Raw genomic sequence first — 17,223 nt, 5'->3', positions numbered from 1 at the left:
AAAAATTAAAACCAGATTTAAAAGAATGGCTTATAAATAGTCTAATTCTGAATTCCCTAAGTTGTTGCTTAGGCATTGTGTTGAAATAAGTTTATTCAGACCTCATTTTAGAGATAGTTGAATAATGTGTGTTTGTGTGTCTACATTCTAATCGTCTTATTAAGGTTTTGAGGTGCAAATTTATGATTTGAAAGAGCTTTAATTATAACCATGCTGCTCTTTATATTTGGCACATTTTATCCTCTAATTGTTACCGTTTGAGATTTGTTTTTAAATTTACTTGAACCCCAGAATTGTTAAAAAATTCAAAATCACACAGTCCTAACTAAACATAAGGAGATTTTTCTCAAGACTTTCTTCTTTTTTCCTTATTAACAGTTTATTTCTGCTAGCAAACAGGTGGCCAGTGTTAAAGTGCTTGGCAATTTCTTAATATATTTTGACAGAGTGTTGTTCCATCTAAATGTAAACGTGCAGAAGAAAAACAAATGGAAAGTCTATTTTTTAAGTTTTCCTTTGAGAAGTAGTGTATTTGAGAAATTACATCTCACTATTGAAATGTATGAGAGTGAAGAAAATACAACCTCCTTTTTTTCTTTTTTCTTTTTTTTCGGGGCTGTGTGTGGGGGCAGTCCCTTCTGTGGCCAGTTAAACCTCCAGGCTTTTAACCGGTTTGTTTGCCCTTATTTGTCATTCAATTCCAGCTGCCTAGAGCAGTTAATACACAGGCTCTAAGTGGAGCAGGAATATTGAGGATGGTGAACAAGGCTGCCGACGCTGTCAACAAAATGACAATCAAGATGAATGAATCGGATGCCGTAAGAGCTGATTTTTTGACTTGAATAATGAGATGAATTAATGAGCCCAACAGTTGCATTTTAAAGCTGTACAAGTAGAAAATAGGATATTAATTTGCTTATTGAGTTTAGTTCTCAGCACATCAGTTGACCACCATGGTTATACATGGTTAATTTGTTGCTTTAAAACAAGGAATGTAGCTTGCTATTTATTGGTAACCTAATTTACAGTGGTTTGTTCTGGCTAAATTAGCTCCATTTTTCATTTTTTTCTTAGTGGTTCGAAGAAAAGCAGCAGCAATTTGAAAATCTGGATCAGCAACTTAGGAAACTTCATGCCAGTGTTGAAGCCTTGGTCTGTCATAGAAAAGGTTTGTTTGTCTTGTTATTTATATGTTTAACGCTGTAAGTTAATTCAGATATTTTATTTAAATTTTATTAAAAATGAACATTTTAAAGTTACGAATATTTTAAAGAGGATGTTTTCTGTTTCAACTTTGTTATTTAATGTTTTCTGTTCCATTTTATGTAACTTCTAGTTTAGAAGGAGAAAAATCTTGAACTTGTAAAAATATATTTTGAATTTTGGATTAAAACTGATTAACTCTTTGTTAAACATGTTTAATGAATGAATGAAGCTGTCTTATTGATAACTCTTATATAATTAAGGAATGAAATTCAAAAATGAATGATGAAATTTTTCTTTAAAATGTTAGTTTTGTACCTATATTTCATAGAGAACTCTGGAGTATTTTCTTCATTTTTCAAATACCATATTTAAAAACCTGGAGGGGGTGTTAAAAATTCATAGAAAATTTTAGTTGTAATTTTTTGATTCCATGGTGAGGTTTTTGGTTTTATTTTTGAAGAATACATGGCTTTTACAATCATCTTTCTAAAACAATAAATAATTTAGTATGTGCCATTCCCAGCAATACATTGCAAAAAATAATTACAGAAAATCTACTGGTACATTTATTATTGAAAGTAACTTATAACAGTTTTTGCTATTTGTATTCTTTCTCTTAGGGAACATTGTATGGTTCTTTAAGAGAACTTTACATAATGCAGAGCAACAGAGCAATCCAAGCAATATAATAGTTAGTCCTTGACATCTGTTTTTCTTTATTTGATGTATCTGAAATAATCACATGGAAAAATCTTTTCAGAAATTCTTAATATTTCACTACGCATTGTTGTTGCACACAAAGAAGAAAAGAATAAGATTTATGTGAATTGCATGTACAATTTTACTTTGCTTTCCTCCTGTGAGCTAAATAATATTCTTATCAAAAATTATAGACATTATTTTCAATAAATGTTTAAAGGCCAAATAATGTAGTATAAATCAATTGTGAGCGTTCCCAGTGCTTTCCATATGAAAAATATATTTTTTGTCTTTTTTAGGACTAGACAGAGAAACAGTGAGCACTTTAGGGGAGAAAGGGAAGGGCGATTATTATATTATTAAACATAGTTCATCCCCTGGGAATATAGGCAGTGGTTCTTTTAAATTTTCAGTAGAGCTCTGAGCAGTTAACATTTATCTGCCCAAGGCATTTTAATGACTGATTGTTGCATGTTAATTATTTTAAAATATTTGAGCAGTTTGTGAATAGATAAAATTTAGAACGACAGTAAAAAATCAATGCAATATTAAAAAATTTCACTAGTGAACACTAAAAGTGCATACTTTTTAATTTCAGAACTTTCAGCCAACACAGCTGCCTTTGCTAAAAGTGCTGCCATGTTAGGTAATTCTGAAGATCATACTGCACTGTCTAGAGCTTTGTCTCAGCTTGCAGAGGTTGAGGAGAAGATAGACCAGTTACATCAAGAACAAGCTTTTGCTGACTTTTATATGTTTTCAGAACTACTTAGTGACTACATTCGTCTTATTGCTGCAGTGAAAGTAAGCCTTATTTTGTAATCTTCCTTGAATTCTTCATACTTCAGTGTTTTGCTTATAAGAAGAATATGGTATCCTATTAGGCATGCATTTAAGTGTGTAAATTACATACTAGTAAGTATAAGATGGCTTCAAGATGATTATTCATAGCTTAATATTCTCTTCCCCTATGACTTAGACAGTACAATAGGCAGAATTGATGTTTTTAAGAGATCTAAGGATGCCAAATAAAATAAAACCATTACACACTTACTTATGTATTTATATATAGAAGTTTGCAGCCAACTGATAGCATTTGTTTACTCCTTCTAGCATAAGCTGAAACTACCCAGTGGATTCTGTTATCATTAGTAAAGTTATAATAAGAAGCAGGAAAAAACCAGAACTGATTATTGCATGAATATGTTTAACGGTGGCTTTGGCATGAATTTGGACTATAAGCAGACATTCTGTGTATATGTCACCATCTAATTATAGACAAGATGGGACTAGATTAGATAAAAAATTGTGTTACCTAATGGTAATGTTTAAGGATGAACAGTCTTAAGTTTCTGAATAGTTAAGAAAGTAATCCCATTAACTAATGAAAATTAGTATTTTATAGATAACTCCAATATTCAGATAATGAAACTGAACTGACTTATTTTATGTTACATGTTTTGGAATATACTTTTTAAGATCTTACGGTGTCTTTGAATTACTGTTAGGAACGTTAGTTCTCATGGCGTCTGGGGGAACTGGAAGTTTACATTGGATTCAAACATCTAGAAAGTTAAATTAGTATTTATAATCAGAACATTGATGCATTGCATATTATAGACGATTCTGTTCTCAGGCTAATGATGACAGTTATTACTAGAGGGTTCTTAGCATTTCAGAGTGGTACTTTCTTAGGTTTAGGTTTGTCTACATTACCAATTTTGTTTGTATTTATTCTTAGGTGTTACTCTTTCAGTTTTTATTGGAGTGTAGTTGATTTACAATGTTGTGTTAGTTTCAGGTGAACAGCAAAGTGAATCCGTTATACATATACTTATATCCACTCTTTTCTTTTTTAGATTCTTTTCCCATATAGGCCATTACAGAGTATTGAGTAGAGTTCCCTGTACTATACAGCAGGTCTTACTACTTATCTACTTTATATATAGTAGTGTGTATATGTCAGTCCCAATCTCCCAGATTATCCCTCCACTCCCTTATCCCCTGGTAACTGTAAGTTTGTTTGCTACATCCATGACTCTACTGCTGTTTTGTAAATAAGTTCATTTGTACCCTTTTTTTTAGATTCCACGTATAAGCAATATCATATGATATTTGTCTTTCTGTGTCTTTCTCTACTGCTGTTTTGTAAATAAGTTCATTTGTACCCTTTTTTTTAGATTCCACGTATAAGCAATATCATATGATATTTGTCTTTCTGTGTCTTTCAATATCATATGATGTCTTACTTCACTCAGAATGACAATCTCTAGGTCCATCCATGTTGCTGCAAATAGCATTATTTTATGGCTGAGTAATATTCCACATCTTCTTTATCTGTTCCTCTGTTGATGGACATTTATGTTGTTAGATGTTACTCTTTATATTCCTGGCAGTTAATTTTTCTTTTCACCTATTTAAATATATTAATATAGATAGTTATCAGTTCATTTTATATAGGCAACTTGTGATATACAGAAATTCAGTTTACAGATAATGGTTCCTGTTTCTCACCTGCTCTCACCTCATTCCAGAGCTCCCACTAGCATGAGAGCTATTATTAAAAAGTATAACACCTGCAAAAAACCTGTGGGTTCAGCAAGGGACACTAGGCACTGTCTGTGAGAAGTAGTACCTGCTGAGAAGAGCTAACCTGGGACAAGACTCCCTGACAGGGTTGGCCTCCCTGTGTGTTGGATGCTTATCCCTCAAAAACAGCTTTTCTCATACTGCCTCTGCCTTCTTACTGTTTTTTTACATTCCATGAAATTACAGTTATATCAGTGTTTCCTGGAATGTTTTCTACATAACACTGACACCGAAAGATGTGCCACAGTCAGCTGAGTTTTGGAGATAATGTATGCAGTATCCCTGTCTTGCAGATTCAGAGTGCATTTAAAAAGCTCAGGACTGTCTAGCAGTAAAAAAAGACATTTAACTTTATTTAATCCAGAGGCTTCCAAATTCATATGAACAGGAATTCTTTTCCACTTAATATATTTTTACATATATGCAACACACTTTGGGAAATACTGAATTAGTGATTCATTGACTAAAAGGAGAGTTAAAGAGCTATGGTCAAGTTATACCTTAAGATGAATTAAGCTCTTTCAGATTGATTTTCTACTGAAACCTAGCCCAGGTCAACTTCATAAAGGAGTTGAGAAATTATGGAGTAAGATGACAAGGCATTTTTTATGGTCTTTATTTTTTGTTTGTTTTTTATTTTAAACTAATTCATTTGTATTTGAAAGAGTAATACGTGCACAGAATAATTCTAACAGCCCTAAAAGGGAAAATTTATTTTTACTAAAACCTCTAGTTTCTCTTCCCTTGGTGGAATTCTGTTAGATGTCTTTACAGAATTAGCTGTGCACATTTATGAAGCTAATTTTCTCTTTGTTTTTCTTTCCTTCTTTCTTTCTGTTTCTTTGTCTCAGCCCCCTTCTCCTTCTCTTCATCTCTTCCTTCCTTCTTCAAAAAGGCACATATTATATCATGATTCTTTGCCTGCTTTTTTTTAACCCACTCTATTTTAAAAAGGTCTCTTTATCAACTTATGTAAATATATGTTGCATTCTTTTAAATGGTTGTATCATATTCCATCATTTAGTATATAGATGGACCTTGTATTATTTGATGAGTCCAATATTAAATATTAAGTATTTTGATAATAATTCTTTGGGCATAAAATTCCTAGAAGTAGAATTACTTGGCCAAAGGGTATATGAAGTTTAAATTTCAATAAACGTTGCCATATTACTGTCTGAAGAGGTTATACCTCTTTATACTCTCACACCAATATATGTGTTGCTTCTTCTCCCACCCAGTGGTGGTTTTTTTGTGTGTGTGTAAGTTTTAATTTCTTTAGTTATTGTGAATTTAAGCATGTTTACAAATGATAAGCCATTTGCACTTCTACGAATTGTTTATGTTTATGCCCAGTTTTATTTTTTGTCTTACTGATTTCTAATACCTGTTTAATACTATTTAATACTTAGCTCTTTCTTTTATCCGTATTGAGAGTACTTTTTAAAATGATGGTAATTTTGAAACTAGGAGTATTAATTAGAATTTAGGGCCAAAGTAGGGGTACTGAGAACATGAGAAATTGGGGCCTTAAAGAAAGTGATGAAGTTCATCCACTCAGAATACTGCCCAGGCCTGGCCTTGTAGCCAGGGAACACCTGTTTCCCTCTTTTGTATAGGCTCTGACATCTGGGACTCTATATTTTGGATAATACGGTTAGTTAGCTCACGTGTATTAAGTGGTAAACTCGTTAGATGCATTTTCATGTATTGGCCTTCTGTGAGCCACTAGAGGAGGGTCAGGGATTGAAGGTAATAGCTTTGAATGTTTTTAGCACTAGAATCTTCATAAGGAATTCTTACAGGGAATGCAGATCTATAAAATACATAAAATAATTTTTTTAAAAACCAGTAGATGGATTCCCCAAGGAGTTTAACATCTTCATCGTTTGGCTGTAAGTAATCAGCATCCTTTCAGGACTCCAGGAATCTAGGCAGCATACTTTCAGATTCACTGAATTAGAATATGGTATTAATTAAATTAAAATTGCAGCCTTAAATTTCCTGATTGGCCAGGAAAACTCCACAACTGCAACCTTGTCTAACCTAGATGAACTTGCATACAATTGCGTACCATAAATTGGCGGGGGGTGGGGGATGTCTAAAGTCAATCATCAGTGTAAATGTATCCCTCTTGTAGAAGAAGCTGGTTGTACCACAGTGGATTAGTATCTTGACATGCAGAGGCATACATTAAGTTATGATTTGATATTTGGGGATTGACATATATACACTAATATGTATAAAATAGATAAATAATGAGAACCTGCTGTATAGCTCAGGGAACTCCACTTCGCTGTACAGTAGAAACTAGCACAACATTGTAAAACAGCTATACCCCAATGGGAAAGAAAAAAAGGTAGCATTTTTAGAAGATCAGGTATGGTTCTGATTCTTTTTTTCTTTTATATTCTGGTGTTACAAGGGTAGGAAACCAAGTGAAGAAAAAGTTAATTCTTATGGAGTTGAGATTAATTTTTTTATCTAAAATAACCTGACTTTAGTAGCTTTGCCTTTACCATAGCTCCTATATCTGTACCACAGTGAACATGTGATTTTTGGAATATTATGAGATAATAAACCGGGCAGAGACCAAATTAGTTTAAGTTGGTGTATCACTGAAAAGGCCAGTTGATATATACTAAGAACTTAAGCAAATATTGAAATTAAAGGGCATTTTGGTTCGCTGTTGCACTGTATTGGTACATATTTTAAATAATCAAATTGTTATTGAACAGAGGAATTTATAAATGAAGAGCTGATATGGCCGTGTTCCTTTAAAGGAAAACTAGGCCTAAAGTCTTAAATTGCTTTTAAAATTTGTGTATGTGTAGGGGGTGAGGCACAGGGATTGTTTGTTTGTTGTAAATAATAGTGACTTTTTGAATGTATTTGTGTTAGATGTATTACTTTTGTGATTTTGGCCCAAATTAATTTGGCTGAAGCAAAATCAGTTCATAATGAGAAATGTTTTAAGGAGAATGTAGTCTTTTAAACATAAAAAAAGCAAACAGAGAACAGTAAGACTACTGAGAGAAGAGAAATTATATGAGATGACAAATCTAGTAAAATGTATTTAAATGCCTATAGAGTGCGTTTAACTTACCAGTTTGCCTGGGATGTCTCGTCCTGGCTAATTAAAATGTGTATGGTCTTTAAGAACTCTGGATTTGGAGTTTTTAATATTCTTGCCCACATTTTCAAAATATGCTGTATGCTGTAAATACAGTCCGATTATGGTTTTTTTCTATTAAGTTATTATTATTTGCACTTCTGGTAGAAATCTAAGAGTTAATCAACTACGTTTATATGTGTATGTTATCTAGAAGTAATCCATAATAGTACTTACTAATTATTAAACATCCTCTAGGTTAAGTCACCATGCATGCTATATACTTTTCATTTTATTCCTAGTCCATAAATCTAGATCTCATTTCACTGTTTTATATTTGGAAGAACTGTGGGTTATAGAAATTAAATGAATTTCCCCAAGATCATACAGTGACAAAACTAGTATTTGAATCCAAATTTGATTTGTTCCAAAGCCTACACCTTGAAAATACACTATCTACGTGCTTTCTTCTTCATCAGGTTCCTATAACAGCATGTATTAATTTACTGTTTCTTGATCCAAAAGCTCTCTATTTGGAATAAATGAAAATAACACTGTTTCACCCATGTTATTAATGCTTGCTTCATTAGTTCAATTAATAAATACTAAAAAAAGTGAATATATCCCCAACATCAAGCTAGAAAAGGGATTATTGTTGTATTCCAGTCTGTCCATCAGTTTTTTTTAATGAAATTTCTAATTAGTGTCTTACATTCATATTTCATTTTTTTCCTCCATTCACTTGCTCTTGCTCTACCAAACCCCTTGAAAGAAGTCATGGAGTTGGTTGAATTGTTCTGTTACGATCTTTTTGTCTATTTCTTCATTTAATTCTGCATACTAGATACATATATCCATTTGCGCTTTTTACCTTGTATAGGACTATCTCTCCCCCCCCGCCCCCGGCATTTTGTTATATCTTTACATTGTTTTGCCTTTTCTTTTATTTGCTATTGGTAATCTCTTCCACCACATTTTTACTTTACTTTCTGTTATCTTATGGCTTTTCACATTTCCTATTTTTAATTTTTTGGCGTATTTCCAACACTTAAATCTGCTTTTGATATTTTAGTAGGAAAACTTTCAATTGTAAATATGACACCAGCATTTTCCTATTAAATCTTTCTTCAAAGCATAAAACTCTGTTAGGAATCTTATTATAAGCCACATTTTAAACCCTAAAGGTGGGACTTCCCTGGTGGTCCATTGGTTAAGACTCTGCACTCTCAGTGCAGGGGGCATGGGTTTGATCCCCCTGGTATGGGAACTAAGAAAAAGAAAAAAACCCTAAAGGCTAGTGAAATGGATTTTATATGTAGTTTTGTTTTTTGTTCTTTTATTCTGAGCTCTTACATTTCATCCAATTACCAGGTTTTTGTTTTTAAGCAAATGAATATGGACCTCTATTTTCTTTGATATTGGCGTGTTTATTTTCAATATCTCATTATATTAGAGTAGTATATAAGTACTTGGTTTTATTGTTTTTCGTACTATAGTACTTCTAGTATTTTGGAAGTATTTCAGTGTTAATTCCCAGTAGTAATATTATGTCATTCACTTATAGGGTGTATTTGACCATCGAATGAAGTGCTGGCAGAAATGGGAAGACGCTCAAATTACTTTGCTCAAAAAACGTGAAACTGAAGCAAAAATGATGGTTGCTAACAAACCAGATAAAATACAGCAAGCTAAAAATGAAATAAGAGAGGTGATTAATACAAAATGCTTTATTTATCTCTTTACCCAAATTTTCCATGACTCATTCATATATGCATAATTTTTCATAAATTTTTTTCTGAACCATTCAACACTTAGCTATTTTTTCATAACTTATGAACTGTTTTATAATTACTTTAACATTTTGATCATCATTAAAATCTCCAGATCCCTTTGTTACTTTCACATAATTATGGAATGGATAAAGAAACATACAAGGAAAAGATTTAAATTAACTTTGAATTAATGATCACACATTTCTTTTGAGATGGTTAATTTGATTTCAGATAATTACTTATTTTGTGTCTAAAACTGGTTTTAGAGATAGACTTGTCCCACATGTAGCTGTCCAGGCGACATTATCCCCATATATATGTATTATATATGGTATTTTAGTAAATTTGTATAAGTTTATTATAATTTATACACTTTTTTTGCCATGCTTCAATAAGGAAATTGAAGAGGTAGGACAACCTTTATATTACTTAAAGTAAATGTACCTGCTCTTTGAAGAGTATGTACCAGTGTTTTGGTTACATAGTGGGAAAATATCATTTCATTGCTTAAGTCTTCATTTATTTTATTTAAGCTGTTCCATTGGTCACTAATCACAACGTTCATTGTTTCTGTAGTGAATTTAATGTTTACCGACAGGTGTTCAGTAGACCATAATTGCACAATTTTTTTTTAATCTGTACATTTCACCATTACAAAAATGTTTTTTAAATGTTTGTCATATAATTTTTCTAATTAATTATTTCCATGGGCATATAAATTGTGATGAACATGTATTCTTGAAATTAGCCAGTAGTATTGATATATTTTGAAATAATTTAAAGGCATATAAAGAAATGAGAAAATTACACTCTAACACTGCTAAATTATTTGATGGTGAATTTTATACTCAAAATCTTTTCATCTAAATTAAGGTGTGGAGACTGTAGTTCATTAAGCACTAGAATATCCTAATTGTAAATCTGACAGTAAAATATTAATGGAAATTAAACTGATGTGCATTTCCACTACTGAAAAGTTACATACAAGTTTGAATGATGCCAAACTGGGCTTTGCCAATATTGAGCTTTCAGGATTTTTAGGCACTGCATTATAAATCAAATGAGTGGTCATGACAGCTAGTTCTATAAATTTTTCCCAGGCAAGATTAAAAAATTTGTACCTTTTTGTTTGTTTTTGTCAGTGGGAGGCAAAAGTGCAACAAGGAGAAAGAGATTTTGAACAGATCTCTAAAACAATTCGAAAAGAAGTGGGAAGATTTGAGGCAAGTATAATAATTTCACACTTTTCTTAACAACTTGGTCACATTTTGCCACAATATCATGGTAAAATCAAGTTTGGTTTTGTACTAATGGACCTTTTTTTCCCCATGTATTGTACTTCAACAGAAACAACGCGTGAAAGATTTTAAAACTGTTATTATCAAGTACTTAGAATCATTAGTACAAACACAGCAACAGGTAAGGTAATTTTTTATAACTTAAAAACTTCTAGAATTTGTTTTTGATATGCTTTTTTATTTTAAAGATGATAATCAATGAAATGAGCTTTACTTGAGAAGTAATAAATGGAGTAGAGAAAACCAAAGACAGCAAAGGAAGAATGGTAGTAAAAGTAATTGGAAATTCTCGGGTCCTTTTTGCCCCTACTGCTAACCTCTAGGAAAGATACACTTTTCCCAGTTTTAGAATATGAGAAACACTCTGGACTACTTTTCCCTTTTTCGCAGTCGTCCCAGTTTTACTTCCCTATTGATCATAGCTGTTTGAGTACATTCTTGTAGTAAGTTCTTCTCTTCCATACCAGCTAGAACTTAAACTAAAAACTAAATTTTAAAGGTTTTTTAAAAAATGTTGTCTTGATTTTTCCTTTAGTTTGTGTGGGTTTGGTGTTGATTGTATACCGCAAGTGGCATTTGTCTCCTTAAATAGAGAAAACCATGGATTTTAATGTTATATTAAAGAAAAGTCTGTAACAAGATAATATCAGAGGTTTGTTCCTGTGTATTTTAATATAAATTTGAGTAATAGATCAAATTATTTAATATCTTGAATAGAAGGATTTCTTCCTCCAATTCTTTTTAAACTATATAATATCAATAGATTAAATTTTTAAATTAGGTGATAATATTATATCTTCAAATTATATTTGTTTTTTATTTTAAATACTTAGTTCATAAAGTCAGATTCTTTAAATATAAAAAGAAATCAGGGGCTTCCCTGGTGATGCAGTGGTTAAGAATCCACCTGCCAGTGCAGGGGGCGTGGGTTCGAGCCCTGGTCCGGAAAGATCCCACATGCTGCGGTAGCAACTGGGCCTGTGCACCACAGCTGCTGAGCCTGCGCTCTGGGGCCCGCGAGCCACAGCTGCTGAACCCTGTGCACCTAGAGCCCATGCTCCGCAACAAGAGAAACCACGGCAATGAGAGGCCCACGCACTGCAACAAAGAGTGGCCCCACTCGCTGCAACTGGAGACGGCCCACAGACAGAGCAAAGACCCAACTCATCCAAAAATAAATTTCAAAAAATTTTTTAAATGAATAAATAAAGCAACTATCTGTAAAAAAAAAAAAAAGGTTATATAAGCTTGTTTTTAAAGGAATTGTTTTAAACTTAATGTTAAACTTCATGTTAGTTTATATGTCAGTCTATTCTGTTCTATTCTGTTCTCTGGACTCTGGACTATCCAGGAAAGACTGGCAGCTAATTCCTTCCAGTCTCTTTTACATTTGCTTGGATATTTTCTTTTCTTCCTCCTTTTCTCATTGTTTTTGGCTAGCAATAACAAAATGTGAATATCCTCTGAATTAGGAGATGTTATCACTTTATATTGGAAAAGCTCATTGCAGTTTTATTATTTAAGGTAATCTTATTTAACTTATACTAACAAACTGTTCCTATATATACAATTCATAAAGAAATCTTTAAGTTTTTCAGTATTAAAAAATTTTTTTTCTTACATCAAAAACTAAAATTACCCAGGAGTAATTAATATTTTAAAATAATTTATATATGAATTATATTGACAGACTTAATATAAGGGAATTTAGATGATCCCTTTAAGAACCAGACTTTAGTAAATGTTAATCATTGTTAGCTATTTGTATAGATTTTTTTTAAATGCTTCACAGGATATATTATTATAAACGACAAAAAGATTATGAGAATGTCTTTTATTTTTTGTTATCATCCACAGCTGATAAAATACTGGGAGGCATTTCTACCTGAGGCCAAAGCCATTGCGTAGCAAGAAGGTTATTCCTGTTAAGAAGATCTTGGATGCTTGTTCCAGTTATGCAGAATTCCATAGTGAAATCATCTAAAACCATCTAAATAAACCACTATATATTTTATGAATTACATGTGGTTTTTTATAAATATATATTCTGACATTTTATTACAAGCTGCATGTCCTGACCCTCTTTGAATTAAGTGGACTGTGGCATGACGTTCTGCAATACTTTGCTGAATTGAACACTATTGTGTCTTAAATACTTGCACTAAAAAGTGCACTGCAAGGCCAGAAAATTTTACAATATTTTTTTCTTTACAATATGTTCTGTAGTGTGTTCGCCCTCTTTATGAAGTGAATTATCAGTGCATTGATTAATGTTCACTTATACATTCCTGTACGGAAATGATGATTTTGTGATTACAGTAATAAAATGATATTCCTTGTGAAGTATTAGTAACAGATTATTTGGGTATGTAAACATATTAGGGATCTTTTAAAAGCATTTTAATAGGAAGAAACATTTTCTTTTAGATGTATATAGGTGATGCTATGATCACTAATTTTTTTAATTCACAAAAAAACTGAACTCTTTCATTATTAAATGATTCAAAGAAGGAAGGTTAATTAAGTTTTTTTATCTCTTGGTTCAACTTTGGGGAGTGCTCTTGTCTTGAGTAAGGGAGTAAATAATTGTGTTTGCTTGTTTTTATCCATTCCTATTATAAGTGCCCAACTTAAGAATTAGGAAAAAGTAGATGTTTCTGTTACAGGTCCTGTGGATTTTGCTCATTTTCTATTATCTTCAAAGTCCAAGACTTTGCATATATTTAATTTATTCCTTGCCTTTCCTTTGTTTTTTGTTTTAAACTAAAAGTAGATCATCTGTGGTTATCATTGACAAAGAATAGTGCCATGCTAAAATACCCTGTGATTTGATGAATAACCAAGGATAGTGCAAAGGAAATTTGAAGTAAAATGAAATTTGTCTTTGGCAGCCATCTCACCTATTTCTGCATCCTGTTTAGATGGCAATTATATAACCCTTAATGTTGATGAAAGTTTAGTTGTAACTGGGATCAGTTATTTCCATTTTTTAAAAAGTATTCTTAAAGATGCCCCTCTTCTCAGGCTTAACAACTGTATCTCCCTTCCAGAAGAGTAGAATGTTTTATGTGTAACTGAGTCCTTTCTAGCAGCGCACTGGATACAATTAATATATCAGAGTATCCTCAGATATGTTTGCTTCCACTTATTTTAGTTGAAATTTTAGGCCTACTGTAGGTGTTGTTCATATTTATGATCCTGGTACCCAGAAGAATGCTTGATACATAATAGGGAATAATAAAGACTTGATGAATTGAACAGGGAAAAAAAAATCCTGAGTGATGCAAAATAATGTTTGCTGTCTTGAGAAGAAGGAGAAATTGAAGCAGAAATAGTATAGTCTTCTGTTGTTGCTTCTGTTGGAGGTAACTTAGATACGTTTAAGAAATGAGTAATTCCTATTAATATGTATCAGATCCTATCTTGTTGTCCTGTTAATACTGAGCAAAAATATAGGCTTACTGGGAAGATGAGCTAGTATTAGGTACATAGGTTATGCTTACACATAGGATAATTTAGTTATTCAAGCCCAAATCATCCATTCTGCTGTGGTACATGTGTAATAACAGTCAGTACCTCCAAATAAAATAATAAATATTTTCAGACTTGATCAAGCTGAAGAGAGTAACAGACCTGAATCCATTCCAGATTTCATTCCCCTTAACAACCTTTACTAAAAGATAAAGAGGCTGTTGGAAATTTCAAGTATATTATATGAACTTCTGATACCTATGTACATTTTAACAGGATTTACTTTCTTCAACACTACACCTATCTCCACCCATCAACCTTCATATCTCTTATTCATCTTACTAGAATACTTTCATTCCAAATAAATAGAACAACAAGAGCATTAATAGTGCTGATAACATAATCTTTTAGTTATAAAGGTCTGAATTTTAATTTTTTTTTCTTTAACCGGATAAAAGTTAAAGAAGGACTAAGGCAGCATAGTACAGTGGAACAAGCTGAACTTGGAGTCAACATACTTGTGTTCAGTCTCTTATCACTCAGTAGCTGCGTGACACATCTATAAAACAATATAAAACTGATTCCTGAAGTGCCTTTCTACTTTAAAATATGTTGTTTAAAATATCAAACTTCAGTATAAATATTCTATTAGAGAATCAAATCCTAATCAAAACCACCTTCTATTAATAAAGTAAAACAAGGCTAAAGCAAAATAAATGTGTGTAAAAATATGATTTCTAAAATGTAAAGTAAGTTTTTTTATTGTATTTTTTGATGAGGTTTTTTCAACTATTCATCTTGTTTTATACATATATATATTTATACTAGTGTCAAAATACCCTGGTTTCATTGTTGCTATTCTTTAAGCCTTTTTATTTTATTATTCAGATATAGCAAAGTTTTACAAATTCCTTGTACAAATTGTTTCATAAGTGGTTTTTAAATATAAAATAAATAAGCCTCTTAATAAATCAGGTTTCTTTAAAGGAAGGAAATCAGATGAGTAAAGAAGGAAGATGATTATATCCCTTTAAAAAATATTTCTTGATGTCTAAGGGAATTATAAAGACTCTTTTTTTTTTCCCCTAAAGCATGTGACTAGTTATAAAGCTAAATGTCTACTTCACTTTCTTGTTATGGCTCCCTGCATGGATAGTCATGTGATTAACAAGAGTCAGAACTATATAGGATGAGCAAAATTCATCCTGTTTTAAAGGAAGGAAGGTCGAAGGTCGCTGGTAGGAGAGAAGATAACAGCTCGAAAAAGGAAGTGCAGTCACTAGCTTCAGATCTTTGGTTGCATTTCCATATCCACTAGCAGGAAATGTATATGTTACACTGTCTCTCTTTGTGATGGAGTCTCTTTCAAAGTATTGAAAAAAAGAATAGAATCACCATCACTTATCCAAAATCCGGAATCAAATAAGTTTCATTTCTAATCCTCATAGTGAAGGATGTAGTTTCAAGTAATAATGAAGGTAAATGGTTGGCCAGACACAGAAACAGCAAGAAGAGGGGAATTAAAAGAGTAGTATTAAAATTGTTGCTTACTCTGCCTTTGTAATCAAGGCCATGAAGAGATGTCATGGCGATCTGTGGATGTGGTCCTTAGAGTTTAGACCAATGGAAATATAACATGAGCCACATACGTAATATAAAATTTTTCTATAGCCAGATTTTAAAGAGTAAAAGAAACAGGTAAAATTAATTTTAATTTTTAACCCAGTAGCTCCAAAATATTTTAACATGTAATCCAATATATTAAAAATTACTGTGATATTTTAGTCTTTTTTGTACTAAGTCTTCAATATCCAGTGTGTATTTTACACTTTCATCATATATGTGTTCGGACTAGCCACATTTTAAGTGATCAGTTGTCACATGTGGCTACTGGCTATGATTTTGGACAGTGCAGATGTAGACAATGCCGTGGAACTGGAAATGGGGAGTGAATCCAACAGCTGTTTGTTATTTACCATCCCAAATCCTGTGAAGAATTCAAAACTAAATAAAAGGGACTAGTAGGTGTTGCTCTCAAAAGCAAGTACAAAAAAAAAAAAGCAAGTACAATTCAGGTGCAAGACTTTATAGCACAGTGCTCTGCAAGCAGTGGTCACTCAGTATCTACTGTGAACAAGTGGTAGTGCTTTATTGCCTGATGGAAACATAGAGACTATAGTACAACTTCCTTATTTTACAGATAAGCAAATTCAGAGCTTAAGTCATTATGATCTGATTTTTCCTCTTAAATCTGTTAATCGTCTGTGAACATTCTTCCTTGAAAATGTATGATAAACTTCTTGAGATTCCTCTTCTAATCATTAACATAGAATTCTAGGAAGTCCTTTGGTATACAGAGAATTTATTTCTTCAAACTGTTACTTCAGAAGTGGCTAAGAATAGAAGATTATACAAAACAGGAAAGTTATGGATTGCTCTAATCTTTTAATGCACATGAAGAAATTAAAAATCCTCATCTTCCTTTCTCTTGTCACATAGTCTTTTTTTAATTCTCAAAAAATTGAATATTTTAAAGTATTTTTCTTAATTAACTGGGTCAAATGGAAACTTTGTAATTAAGGACAATTAAGGTGAAGCTGCCCCCGTGTTAATAAACAGAAAACTATTTTTTTTAAGACCAGTTAATGGGATAAACTGCCTTAAGGGACTACTTTGAGAAAAAGTTCTATTTAAAATTTATATATATGTAACTGTTTAAAAAATCAGACAGAGTTTAACAAAACTGAACAATAAATTGCTACCTTATTGCTTCCATAGTCAAGTCTCGAGTTATCTTGATTTTAACCTGTATTTATTTCCTAGATCTTTATTTCAACTCTTCTCACTATATGTGTGTATAAGTGTGTGTGGATTTATGTGTGTACATAAATGTGCATGTTTATGCATGACAGGAGGCTTTTTAACCAACCTTATTTTCTAAATTTCAGTTAAAAATGTTTCTCAGCCTCTTGTAACTGGGACAAAGCAAAATGCTTATGTTTTCAGTTACGTTGCTTAGGTGTCATTTTTTTGCCAAGACCAACTTGAGTTGATTATGTTTCTGAAATCTGTTCCC

The 17,223-nt window shown here is 32.1% G+C and overlaps 1 protein-coding gene across 1 annotated transcript in view; it reads left to right on the top strand.

Moving 5' to 3' along the window:
• The window catches only part of SNX2 (sorting nexin 2), a 57,518-nt gene extending 40,499 nt beyond the window's left edge, over positions 1 to 17,019 (top strand). The window contains exons 9-15 of the mRNA XM_060008959.1: positions 705 to 818; positions 1,075 to 1,168; positions 2,504 to 2,709; positions 9,171 to 9,314; positions 10,521 to 10,601; positions 10,726 to 10,797; positions 12,534 to 17,019. Of these exons, the coding sequence (XP_059864942.1) occupies positions 705 to 818; positions 1,075 to 1,168; positions 2,504 to 2,709; positions 9,171 to 9,314; positions 10,521 to 10,601; positions 10,726 to 10,797; positions 12,534 to 12,584 (762 nt within the window). The 3' untranslated portion in view covers positions 12,585 to 17,019. The remainder of the gene's footprint in view (positions 1 to 704; positions 819 to 1,074; positions 1,169 to 2,503; positions 2,710 to 9,170; positions 9,315 to 10,520; positions 10,602 to 10,725; positions 10,798 to 12,533) is intronic.
• Positions 17,020 to 17,223: the final 204 nt, after the last annotated feature.

Source organism: Delphinus delphis, chromosome 3 (genome assembly GCF_949987515.2).
Source record: "Delphinus delphis chromosome 3, mDelDel1.2, whole genome shotgun sequence".
Taxonomy (NCBI): domain Eukaryota; kingdom Metazoa; phylum Chordata; class Mammalia; order Artiodactyla; family Delphinidae; genus Delphinus; species Delphinus delphis.
Note: the sequence above shows the minus strand (reverse complement) of the source record. Positions and strands in the feature narration are given on the sequence as shown.